Consider the following 14,403-nt stretch of genomic DNA (forward strand, 5'->3'; position numbering starts at 1 on the left):
TATCGGCATTGTTGTCCCCGCAGAAAGCTACCACAGGCTCGGCAGATAGTTCTGCTAAGAGCTGACGAGAAACTCAACAGTATAGTTTTCTTGGAGAGTATAGTACACTTTTTTCAATATATATTTTCTAATATTGGTTTTAAATCTCTCCAGTGGCGGATCTGAAATTGATTTCGGAATTTGAAAGTAAATACGAAAAGTATAACAAAATTATTTCTATTTCTAAAACTTTAACAATAATATTAATGTTTACTAATGACAAATTTATTATATACTCACGCGATATTGTACATTCGAATGATTCTTGTTAAACTATGAATATATATGAATGTATTTAACTTTGCAATGTGTAACTTTACTTTAGCAATTAGTTTTCGGAACACAAGGTTTGAGTTACAATTATGATTCAGCAGTGTTTTTGCAAGCCCTCACTAGGTAGAACAAGAAAGTTATGCTCGCAGAAAGTTGTATTAAATAATCATAGCTGTTGTGGGCCACCGATATAGTTTGAAGAATTGCTCGTAATAAGTGATTGCGAGCGGGGCACGACGCTTGTGCGACCGATGGCCGTTGAGGCTGAAAGATTCTCGAGTAGTGACCACGATAGACGGTAGAAAGAAATAAAATCAAAGTCTTATTTTTCACTCTCCACAAGTTTTTACTTTTTATTACACAATAAACACTAATATTAACTCAGCCAATATAGAAATTATAGTACAAGTAGTAGTTTAAAGGATCTATGGTATGAAAACAAAGACATTTTTCTTTTTTACAATTTATACGTCTTATTATAATAAAACATTATGCAGTAAATGTCGATCAATTTTTAATATAATTGCGTATCTCACTCAACACTTCCTAAGAATCTCAAATCGTTGTCAGAATTGGCGGATTTGGGCACATCTATCACTGTTTCGCTGACGTCATTACAACTTAAAGCGACTTCGGTTTTGGGCGGATTTTTGTAAGGAATTAATACGACAAGTACACCATGCTCGAAGTACCAGTTCGCATTCGCCACGTTTAAGAAATCTGGTAAAATCCTCAAGTCCTTGTAAGTTTCCTGGCCGGCCGCGTCCGCTGTGACGTATATGACCCGGTGCTTAATCTTCACCATGATGCCCTCTTCAGAATATTCGGCGAGGTTGTATTTTAAGGAGAAGAAGTCGACACCAATGAACATCCTGGTCCGGCTGAACGGGCTCTGTCGGCAGGTGTTTAACAGTAGTTTGTCAGCGGATATCACGCATCTGGCCAGTCTGTCGAAGTCATTTTCCTGGTGGTGATTGTGCCACCAGCGTCTATGTCCGCCCGAACTGCCGTGGTCATGTCCACTGCAATCGCCGTGGTCGTGTCCACCCCAACTGCCGTCGTCTTGCCCACTCCATCTGCCATGATCGTGTCCATCCCCATTGCTAAAGTCGAATCCACCCCAACCCCAACCCCCACCGTCTTGCCCACCCCAACCGCCACCGCCATGTTCACCCCAACCGCCGTGATGGTGTCCAAAACCTTGGTGGTCATGCCAAAAGTGACCAGAAGCGAAATTGAAGAGAAGTAAAACAGCAATGAAACTGTACATTTTGACACTGCCTATAGCTCACAAAAAATAATACGCACTGGTACGGAGTGGTTCTACAAATGACGCTATCGAGACGGCCAATGTATTTATAGAGTAATGTAATCTCTCGTGACTTTTAACACGTGAACTCACAATCAACAGCACTTGGGTTTTTCGTAGCAAAACATGCGAAACTGAATAGGGAACGAATACCCGTTCATCAAAACAACGGATTTATTGCAAAAAACCGCGCGATATTTACAAATTAATTTCTGTTAAAAATAACATGTGTGCAAATTTATAGGCGTGCAGTTTAAAAACTCAAAACTCGTTATAAAATTTAAGCGTAACGTACATATAAAAAACATTTAGATAAATTGCCAAATAGTTTTATATGTTATAAAGAATTTTAATAATTCATGTAGTAATTAAATTATTCGTTTTATTTTCAATTAAAAAAAAAGTTACTATTGTAATATTCTTGCAAATAGGCTTCTTGCAAAGCATCTTTATTAAATGAATACAGTAATCAGAGGTAGTCGCACAACAATAAAGATTTACTATATTTTATTCCACACAACTTTTTTATTTTGCATAAAAATTAGTATTATTTATAAGCACACAATTGCAGTAGCATTCTTTGCTACAAGCAGTCCGGTCTTCCAGCGCGTCTATGAATCTCTCAAACACCAGCGTGAGAGATGTGGCTGGTCACCAAGAGTTTGACACATATTTTCAAAAGAATGTTTTGTATAACAAGACACACCTCGGAATGGATATAGACGTACTTACCAGGAGATTCATTTTTAGTGATATATACTTACGAAAACTTTAATTAAAGTTCTTTTTAAAGAAATTGGCATTCTAGCGGTTGCTTCGCAATACATTTTTAATGACATATTATTTATACGCCATAATTAAATATCTTACATGAAATATACTGACAGGCGCGTGAAAAATACAAGAAATAAAAATAAATACATAACGACTAAATTTTGTCTTAAAAGAGATAACAAATACTTCTTTGGTCTGTGCGTACGCATATAAAGGTAAAATAAAGTTTAACAATATATCTTAGATAGTTCTATTCTTAGTTTTAAATCTAATATTAAAACTATACTATTACATAAGTCTTAATATATCATTCAATAGTTTTAGTTGATCGAGATGTGTGGTCCGTTGACTTATTTACATGGTTGACATTATTATGTACACATGAAAAAATAAAAGAGCAACTGTTTTTCTGGCAAGCTCTTCTCAACAAATCAGCGTTTCGAGCCGGTAGTAACTGCTTATGCTTTAAAAAAATCGTCGATAAAAAATGCATGTAAACGCCTACTTGAATAAAGATATTTGAAATTTGAATAAGAATTCCCCTTACTGGTTTAGACAAATTATTATTCAAATTCAATTAAAATAAGTAGGTGTTTGAGTATTCTAAAATATAACAAAATGACACAAAATCGAATATTGAGGTTAATAGAATCTCTTTCCTTTGTAAGAATCGATTTTAAATGGAATATCATAAAATTGAAAATGTGGATCTTACAGATTCAAGGGCAGCACTCTCTTACTAACATATAATATTGCCGGCATCGAAGTGATAAACGATACAGAATATCTATATACACTTAAGATACAATGTACTTATATTTATATATGATGTTTCTTTAGCAGATTACAGCGACCTTTGTGGATGCGAGACGCACGGAAGCGTGACGGATGGAAGGGTTTAGGAGAGGCCTACGTCAAAGAGGCGACTACTACTTAATAGTAGAAGTAGAGGCTATTTTTAATTTATTTTTATTAATATCAATAAAAGCTTAAAAGCTTATCAAAACTACAAACAAAATATTTATAGGTTTTCTTTCTCTTAACACTTTGTAAGGAAATCGGCGCGATCGCATTATGTAATAAATTGGAACGAGAAGGATAAATATCATGAAGGTGACCACCATTACACAACAAAAGGAAAATTGAAAAGAAATGTAGAAGCCCTACGCTTAGTTTATTATTGAGAAAGGTTAGGAAAAAAAAAGAAAAATACACTGACATGGCTACCATCTTTTAATTGTAAAAATGTTCCACGAGCCTTCGCTCTAACATATATATTTATAGTACTGCCATACGCTGGGAAAAATTAGTTTTACTTGCCCAGCACGCGAAAGCTCCTTTAGCAACAGGTGGCGAGTGCACCATTGCGTTGCAGATTGTTGTCGCTAGATGGCGCTAGTCGTACAGACGACATTCAAAGTATTTAAACAACAATGAATGTAGTTTTTTTAAGGTATAAAAAGATATCTAAAGTTTAAATTTTAGTTATGTTAATTTATCAGATATTCTGATAAAATAAATAGTGTAAATTCGTCTTAAAAAAACGAATATTTTTTTCCATATGTAAATAATGTAAGGTAAATTTATACAGAAGTTATATGTAGAAAGTCCTTTGATAGAAACTGATAAGGACAAGATCGTCCAATTATTAACTATTTACTTTTGATACGTTAGCTTTCAGTGATACAAAGTTTTTTTTTTTCAATTCTTTGAAGATGACTGATGTTGAGCGATGACGAGGTCTACGATGGTACATGCTTGCCTAGAAGAAACCATTTCACTCTTGTCTCGAAGACTTCTCAGTTATAATTGTCTAGAAACAATGACGTCAGTAGGTTGTTTCACTCCTTGACTGTTCGCACTATAAAAGTATTAGCAAAACGCTTAGTGCGGGTGGAAGGGATTTCAACCGTGTACGAATGTGTCTTTTTAAGATATGGAAGAAAGGAGATGGGGAATTATTTGGTGTTATTTCGACGCACATCCTAAAAGCAATAAATAATGTACATGGCAACTGGCAACTTTTCGCCAATGCTCTGAGCTCAGGAACATAGCGCTCAGCAGTGTCGTTACCAATCAGCCTCTTGGCTTGTCTCTGTGTGCAGTCCGAAGCGTCGAGCTGGTACTTTGCTGATCTATCCCACAGATTCCTACAGTATTCTACACATCTTATTAATCTAATAGTATATTAATCTAATAGTAATCATCACTAACTATAGTACAGTGTAAAAGATATTTTGTTAATAATTTATCTGGGGAATGACATTTGTAAAAATTATTTGAAAACCAAAATAGTCCGAAATTTCAGCTTTCGTTCTAAGCACGATAGAGCTAAGGCATCAAGAATAATCAACACACTTTTAAACATAACCGCGAAGGATGTCCACCCACAAACTTAAACAGATAACCACTTGTAATCGGTCTCATTGTCTAAGTGTGACAGAAGTGTATAGACGTTATATATCTGAAATGATACGTAATGAATTGCTATCTTTTAACTTTCTCATAGTTACAATGTGCAGAATGTGCAATATTCTTAACGCTAAGACGCCACCCATGGCAGTGTACGAGAAAAAATTAAAAAAAAGCTTAGACGTCTGATCTCGACATTTTTGATACGTCGCTATACAAGTTTCGAGAAACTTTGACAAATTTACTAGATAAAATAGAATAATGATTTAATTATTGTTTTGTTGAGCAATATGTGATGTTTGTGTATATATTATATATACATATGTGTGCAAATAAGTATATATGCATCAAAAATTATACATAAATAAACGTAAGTATAAAATAAATAATAAACGATGTTTGAAAATGTTGGATAGTCGTTCCCATACCGCAGTCCCGCTGGGCGCTTGTATCTCGCGCCGCCCCGCGGTCAGCTTCGTAACGGAAAACTTTCTACGTAACTTTTAAGAAAGTAATTTGCTCTTTGGCCTCATAATAGTATGTGACACGAGTTGGAGCTTTATGCTTCCTTCGCGCACTCGGCGGAAAGGAAGTTCAACAAAGCTATGGCTTTCATGCTTTGAGAAATATTTTTAAAACGTTGGACGTGCTATGTGGACAATTTATAAGTGCTATAACATGATTTATTATGACGATATAGTTAAAGTCACGTGAAGCCGCTGGAAGCGGGCAGTGTAAGGCCGGTCGTCGTGTTGATCTTCAGGGAAGGCTTACGCCCTGTAGTGAGCGTCTATTTAAATTAATTATGAGAGAAAAATTTCAAAGGTTGTAAATTCGCCTATGAAATTATCGATAGAATCATTAATCTATGTCGTAATATAAAATTGGATATTCTAACAATGATTCAACTAGCACTCGAGTTGATTAGCACCTGTCAGAACTAGCATCGTCCCCGAGGCTGAACTGCCTACTCTTTATGTCCTTTTTAGATAACAACCTACCTGTGTTGATTGACATTTCACAAACATAGATCAAATTCATGTATTAGACAACAGTGTTAGATTTTGTTACATCAATCTCCTCAAAAATTTTGCATTAAAAAATATTGAACAATACTGTGTTATTATCATGTAAATAATATAAATATAATTAAACTGTGAAATTAAAATAAAAAAAAAATAAAATCGTTCTTACGTTTTATTATAAAAAAACAGTAAAATCAAAGAGATTTTACTGCAACTTTTTACCTATAAAATACAAATATAACTTCCTCACCAACTTTATACTTCCAGGTGACAAAGCCGTCAGTAAGATTTTGGTTTTTACTGTTTTTTCTACCGTTTTTCCATATTATCGCAGTATACAGCCTCCGTGGTGGCCGACAAAGGACATCGCCCTATTCCTAAGGTCCTAAAAAACAATAGGAGATAGTGCAATTTGTAGCAATAAGACTCAGTAACATAAGACAGGGTCGGGTCCTCCAGGTCGGGTCCAGACCACAATTCCGTGATTCATAAATAGAAACTGAGATAAAATTTGTTAACAAATCTTGGGAATGTAGGAGGGGCATGAAAGAGGAAGTCTGAACGAAATGCAAAGAACGTAAACGGTGACAGATATTATGAAAGGAGAAAAAATATTAAAATGAACTGAAAAAATCATGAACATCATCAAACGTCTCTATGACCAAGAAGTTCTCAAAAAGGGGAAAAAAGTATAAGACACTCATAAACTTTGGACGTGTTTTATTTGACGAAATCAGTGAAGACGAAGCGACCCGGTTGGAAGAAATAAGAACCAAATATTTCAATGTACCTGAATCTATAAGTGTACAATGAAATAGTGAATATAGTTAACGTCAGAGATCCAACATGCACTGTTCGTGTGAGATTAGAGAGGTCAGTTCAATAGCTCCAATCCCTGAGTATTCAGCAGATTAACCCTCCACCGTCCGCGGGGCTTAATTCGCGCCCGAGCATAAGGACCGCTGCGGCCCGCTGGCGTGAATTCTCGCCCTGGTGACATGTCTATTATTCTTTCCTTTTTTTCTAAATAAGGTAATAAAGCCTAAGATTACACGTACTTATTCTATATATCTATTTAAATAATAGTCTCATTTTTATTTTTATCTGTTATACGCAGAAGTTTCCAATGCAAGACCAAACAGCCGCGGACATTGGGCGATAATGAACTTTTTCCGAGGGGCCGTCAAGGGTTAAGTATGCCTCGATAAAATGAGCTTGTCCCAATCACAAAACTTAAGACTTCATCAACATCACTGACATACTTTAATTATTTTTTTTATCTCATATTATGAATTAAATTATTAAAATTCAACCAAAGCATTATTAAATAATAAATCACGCATCACGATACAAAGCAAAACACTCATGATCACCAATACAAACATTTCTAGAGTTTCTCGATGAAACCGAAGTACTGGTTTCATCTATTGTTTCAAAATTACTCTTGTTAACTGAATTTAATGCAACATAGTTGAAATTGGACGATTCGTTAAAGATACAGCTGCTAATCTAACAAGTAAATAAATATGTAGTATAACTGTCCGACAATTTTTTTTTCGGAATTGTCACTTACCTGAGTCACTTGCGGAGGGTTTTATAAGAAGCCTCAAGGTCACTTAGAGAACAATAGAGATAGCTATTTTCTGCTTCGCAGCCAGATCGAATCAAAAATGAGATCTGCAGAACAAGGGGACTGGACTTGGCACATCAGTAAATGGCCGTTTGGGTCGAGAGGTTCTCCAGTGGCGACCACGAACCAGCAGTCGCTGTGTGAGAGGGCCCCCACTAGGTGGACCAATGACATAGTTAAGGTTATGGGAAGTTGCTGGGTGCAGGCAGCGCAATGCCCTGCAGTGGGCGTCTGCCCAGTGAAAAGAAGAAGAAGGTTCTACGGCTCTATTTAAGGCTATTAGTTCTGTCGATTTCCAGTAGAGCATGAACAACGCGTGCATTAATGGACGAGGAACAACTGTGCACTACATTTAACACGATTACTGCTGCCCGAGGTCATGTTGAACTGCGCATACCTTGCATCGTGTGCATAGAGATAATTAGCACTTCACTCCCTACTGCAGCAGCAATATCTCAGTGGTTACTTTGAACTAAAAAGAGATGACTATTGCGTTCATTAATGTTTATGCATTCAAGGAATGATACTTCGATGCCTAATTGTTTGACGGTTAATTTAATCCGACAGTGTCTAGACAAATGTGACACCACGTTGAAGTGAAAAAGAGTTCTCTTAGGGTCTGTATGACCTCACGGGCTAGCTGAAACTCGCGTGCAAACGATGCCGCAGTTACCGTGTTAATGTTGCACTTCAATAATTGCAATTTAACTAATAATAATTCTTTCAGATATAATCATCACTTGCAATGGTTTCTCAAGCGTGTCAGAAAGGCAATCCTGTCCTAGCCCTCCGTACTGCCTTAATTACCAAATTTTATTGGTCACCGTCTTGATGAATTTCGAAAAGTGTTGCTATATATTTTTCCGAAGTGCATGAATATACATAAAAAAGATATAAAAAATCAATAAAAAACGGTGACCACATCGCCGCAACCACCGAATAATGATAATAATCGACGTTACAATTTTTATCGGATTTTTAAATGTTTACAATTTACTTGTTCCAATATATCTTGTCAATTTTTTAATAATTTTATGGCAAAAAATGACAGAGACATGCAAAGTTATCTTTTTAGTCTGAATAAACAAGGTAAAGTACAAGCAAAAATGTAAATATTAATTGCAAAACGTTTTAATACAAATATTTAAAGATTATTCGGTATAAAATTAGCTTTCGAACTATACAAAAATTATAATTTTAAATGTATCAATTTTTTCATAAATCCAATATTGAGTTTTTCGTCTCTCCTGATGTTGGCAATAGTACCAAGAAAAAATGTTTTAATTAAGATTTTATCTATGGTTTGGCGAATCTGTAAAATATGTTTTGATCTGTGCTCTCTCTTTGCTCCCTACCGCTGCCGAGGTGTGCTCGGTGTTTTCGCTTCCTTGTAAAATTAATTCTTAATAAATTAATTCATTCTCTGAACCAAGGCCTTTTAATTAAATACAGTTCACTAAAGTCAATCCCATCTTATACACCTGAAATGTTGAATTATCGGATTTATTTATTCGGTGATGGCAGCGATATAAACAGTTCCTGTATTCGTACCTGCTACACGTTATCGCATACAAACCGCTCCGATGTCAATGCACCTGTGTAAAAAAACTGCATTAAATCCCGGGCCCGCCGCCGCGTTCATCGTTTTGCAGAAATTACAGAAAGTTTCCCTCGCAGAGAGCGGGCTTCTCAACTGCACCGCGGCTCACGAGCCTCTCGAAGAACATTTCAACTGTTATTAAAAACGTTTTGCAACATTTTTTATACATAAATTAATATTACACAGGATTACCGCTATTTTCAAGTTATTCATATCATTTAAAGGACTCGAAAGGAATGTTAAACACACTGTCTGTGTTATATATTACCACTACAATAGATTACCAAAAATTAAAACTAATTATTGTTTACTCTTAGAACCAAAGACTTTCTACTGCTGGAATTCATTGAGCTGTCGCACGAAAATATAAATATTTCATTTTACGAGAGAGCAAATTTATACGGGGTGATTTTAAATTGATGTAAAAGTTTTAAATATTTTTGCTAACAAATGAATTATACATTCACCCCTTTTACAGCTTTTAAAACTATAACCAATAGCCTTGTTTACTTCTTATAATGATGCTCAGAGAATACGGTACAGTTCTTCTTCTTCTCATTGCTCTCGTCAGAGTGGTCGTAGTCGTGTCCCGGTCGGTTCTGGTGTCCCTGCTGTTCACGCTAAGCGTCACCATGTAACTTAGTGTTTGTCGAAGTGAGAGCATTCATTTACTAACTTATTAGTAACAGTTTTGATGTTGTCTTACCATCTCGCTGCAGCTAGTATAAGAGATAGCTTGCGTAGCACTATTCCTTGCACCAAACGTTCCATTGAGTCCTCACTACGAGTGACATGTTCAAAGAACTGGTGGATTCGCACAGGCGACATTAACCTCTCTTTTGAGTTCATCAAGAATTGAAACGTCGGTCCGGTGGGCCGTTCTCGGAATTCTGAGCATCTGACAACCAGTCTTTCCATCGCATCACTTTCCTTTTGCATAATGTGATCAAGATATAAAAATATTGAGTAAACAATTGCTACGGTCTGTTAGAAACTGTTTTGGTACGTATATGTAAATTCAGAATTTCACGATAAGCTCAATTGGTTACCTATAGGGTTTCAATATACAAACGTCCTTTATCTACTCCATAATATTCTTACCACGATTCCCATAAGAATTCTTTGAGATCAGAAGACAATCTAGAGTTAAAAATGCTTGCACTTCCTCATTTATTGCCAAATATTTTAGCACACTTTTTTTTTCTTTTCTGGAATGAGCTACCGCTGAATATAAGACGTGCTAAGTCACTACCTATTTTTTTTTTAAAAAAATAGAAAAGTAATATTTACTAGACCATTGGTTATTCATCCTTTGATTATTTTTTTTTCTTTCTCTCTTTATTGTTTTCCAGGCAAGTGCGATCCAAGTGAAATTAATAATTTTAATTATGATTTAAAGTTTACTTTAAGCTGTATACATATGTATTTATATGTATATTTTGTCTATGTGTACACGTTTACTACTAGTTACTTATCCACCTACTTTTTCCATATGATGATTGTCTGGAAGAAATTGCCTCGTGTGATAAGACCGCCCATTGTACTTTTTCTTTACCATCATGCAACGATATATTTATATATCGTGTACAATAAAGAGTATTAAATTAAATGTGACTTGAATTACAAAACAGCATCCTAAACTTTGTTCAGAAATGTATATGCAGCAGTCCGACCGAGATGATCCCCCGTAACGAAAGCAGTAAAGTCGAAAAGCAATAAATTGTTCGCAGAAAAATAACATTTGTCGGTGCGCTCTCCGGACTAGACGAAAATAATATTTTTAATCCAAACAACATCAGACTGGAGGAGAGCTAGTAATATGAAATAAAACAAATACAACAGAACCGCAATGCGAAGAAATATTCACGGATATAAAAACGAAAATACGGCGAACAATATCATTATGTCAGACGAGCACTTTATTCCACGAGGTGCCGTCATGTTGGCATGACGTCATGCCGTCATTCCTACACGCCTTCATGCCAACATGACGTCGCGCCGTCATTCCCGCGGCTAGCGGCAAGTTAACACGGGTACGCGGGCCGCTACCCACTTTACGCAGGAATTATTCCTGCTCCGGCGAAGCGGGAATTGCGCACGCAACATATTCCGCGTTACGAAAAGAACGGTTCGTACAAAGGATTACGTTTAGACAAATCTATTATTCTTTTAAAAAGGGTTGATGCGTGTTGCAGAGTATATGATGTAAGGAATCAGAAAAGGCGCACTGTATTATACGGTAGTAAACTTTTATGCCTAATATTATACTAATAGGCAAAAAGGAAGTGTAAATTATTGATTATGTACACCAATTGTATTCAATTTATGAGCCAGTTAACTAGCTTCTGTGTGTGATCCTCCAAAAAATTTCGAATAGCTTCACATTTTGTCACTTCACGTAGACCTCTTGTAGGAGGCGTCCAACTCGATTTATGTCTTATGTATTTTTATAACATAAAAAACTATAATTATAATGTAACTATTGGTCGTAAAAAATTGCAAAGGCTTTTTAAATAGGTCAAAAATATACAGCACATTTGCAGACTAATATCACAATCAAAAAATCAGGGATACTAGAAATTATGAATAAAGTAATAATAATATAGTAAGAAAAAACGGATTTCTTATCGCATTACGTATTTAAATAAATTATTGTTTACTGTCTGTCCCTGCAGACTGTACTGAATTTATTGGCCTTTCGTATTCCTAAAGAAAAAATAAATTAATGTAACATATTTCAGAGCGATCACTTAACACATGTGATTGAAAATAGGTGTAAAAGCGTTTAAAGCATTTTGCTGACGATCACGTCGGGACACTTTTTCAGTGAACTTTTGCCAGTGATTATTAATCTCGGAGAAAATGGCACTATACCTTAGTACTGCTATCGTAGTCAATATCGTGGCGACACAGTGGGAGAGACATTGCATGGCTAACTAGTGCTGTTAGAACATGCTATTGTTTATAAAAGCTATATATCGAGTTTATTTAAAAAAAAAATAAGTGACTAAATAATTAAAATCTTACACATCTATATTTACCAATAACTTTGTATTAAGTATTTTACACGTATTTAGTAGTTCAATATCATCAAGAATGCGTAGTTATAAACCCAGCAATCTTCATTAGGAGATTCATGAAGATAAAGGGCTCTCTATTCCTAAACAGTTTGGTTTTCGCGCCACAAACTTCTGCAGTCATCAAGTGCGCCGTATCACAGAGCACGTACTTGCCAAGCGAATGAAAGGGTCGAACGCAACAGCCATCTTTTTTTTATCTAAAGCGTTCAACAAAAACTGGCATAATGGACTCGTATACAAGGTATACTTCACCGGTATTCCCGACTATCGATTCAGCTTTCTCTGGTGTCCGTGTCGGAATGCTAAGCGAGTATTATCGACCAGTCCAAGCCGAAGTCAACCCGTGAAGACCATTGGGTTTAGTCACTCCATGGACGGTTCCCGAAGCGATCTAAGAACTTGGCGGTCTCCCATTCCGGTGAAAGAACTCCGCTACTTTAAAAGAGGTCATAAGCCATTCATCGCCCCTCTACATCATATCCACAGAATCTGCAAACGCAATATTGGCAGAAGTATGACTCCATTAAAAAATGTCTTCACAGAACCAAATTAGTTTTAACCTTTACAATTAGACATTGTTCTTTGATTAAAGTAAAGTTGTATTGCAATAGTAGCGCGTCGAACATTTAGTAGTCGATACACAAAGTGTAATACCTCGCCGCGCTCTGTTCCCGCGCTGCGCTAAATTTTATTTGAAGCCAGTTACAGAACAAGGTTAGGTGCTACGAACACTTCTGCGGTCTGGAGCGCTCCGCGGCGCCCCGACCGCGCGACTAACTTTTATATGAAAACTTAGTCTGAATTACCATATTTTACGACGCATTAAAAGAGATCGTAAAAGTTTAAACACGCTCAGTGCTTGCAGCGCTAACGAATTCGGTTGCTACGCGTGGGTTCTGGATGTATGATTATAGGCATAAAAACATTTCTTTTAATTAAACATTAGCACCTTTTTTCAATAATTATCATCTTTCTGATAGCTGAAAGATCTTCAATGCAAAGTATAGACTCATTGGGGAGAACAACAACCTTTGGAGGTTCCAGTGACTTCCTGTGACCTTAACTATATCGTCAGTCCACTTAGTTCTATTTCAACCTGTGAACAAACTGATCACTCTCAAATATGTTACATTAAATTATTTTCTCCATTGAAATACAAAGCCTAGAAAAACATACAGTTAACAATAATTATTTTTTGCATATACTAATCCGTAGAATGAAAACGCTATTTACCCATTCCGTTATTTATGATTTCTATAATAATTATTTTTTGGATAATATGACCCATATATTTACTGAAGCAAATGTTACACTACCTATACATTTTTGTATGTCATCATTTGCAACAAACATTGTTCAAAGACCTTCGTCTTCCAACATTGCTGTATTTTGAACGAGAAATATTTTTGGAGCTTCCCGAACGCTTACCATCCGAGTTGGATTCAAAGGGTGATCTCTTTCACGAAGTTTGACTCACCAAGTTGAACAAACTGTTCCAGGTATATCTTCGAGCGTAGCACCTCCGACAACTATAGCGCTTTAACTGAGATCACATCATACACATTTACTGTCATTTACTGATCGTTAAGCACAGAATTTGGTCAATGAAAGAAGTACTTAAGCCTTACTAGTTCATATAAAAACTACATCATTGAATATGCGCCTAACCCTTTGTACAAAGTACGTGCATTTTGATTTTATATTTGCTTCGAGCGTCATCGCGACCTAGATATTAAGTTCATTGACTTTTGACCGCATATGAATTATTTTTTATAAAATTAATTACTGCTCAATTAGACCTTGATAGGATCGCTTCCTTTTATTTGCTGTTCCCGGGGCGCGGCTAATTTGGGCACTTTGACATCTTGCATTAAACATTGTTTTTTGGTCTTTTGAGCAACTGCGTGCTGCGTATATTTTCCTGTCGTTCTTCTACCTTCTTATCGTATTCGTCAAATGAATAAAATAGAAGTGTCTGTGCATTCATATGAATATATGTACTGTACATAAACACATTTTTTTTTTAATTTTTGGTCTATCTGTTTGTTCCGGCTAATCTCTGAAATGTCTGGACCGATTTTGACGAGACTTATACTGGCAGGTAGCTGACGTAATAAGGAGCAACTTAGATATACTATTATTAGAGGTACGGAATTTTCGCAAAAAAAATCACCAATTTCGCATTTATATTTTTCAAAATTTGCAAATTTCGCATTTATACTTTAAAATTATTAAATTTGGGTAAATTAGGCATTTATTAA

At 35.9% G+C, this 14,403-nt stretch overlaps 1 protein-coding gene across 1 annotated transcript; it reads right to left on the reverse strand.

Annotated features, from left to right (window-relative positions):
- Positions 1 to 284: 284 nt before the first annotated feature.
- On the reverse strand, positions 285 to 1,626 carry LOC137931098 (uncharacterized). Its single transcript, XM_068774497.1, has one exon. It carries the CDS (start codon positions 1,580 to 1,582, stop codon positions 845 to 847), a length of 738 nt encoding a protein of 245 aa, XP_068630598.1. The 5' UTR covers positions 1,583 to 1,626; the 3' UTR covers positions 285 to 844.
- Positions 1,627 to 14,403: the final 12,777 nt, after the last annotated feature.

Source organism: Battus philenor, unplaced genomic scaffold (genome assembly GCF_028537555.1).
Source record: "Battus philenor isolate CCGP_79_NKW_IND1 unplaced genomic scaffold, ilBatPhil1.0.hap1 SCAF_7, whole genome shotgun sequence".
Classification (NCBI taxonomy): Eukaryota; Metazoa; Arthropoda; class Insecta; order Lepidoptera; family Papilionidae; genus Battus; species Battus philenor.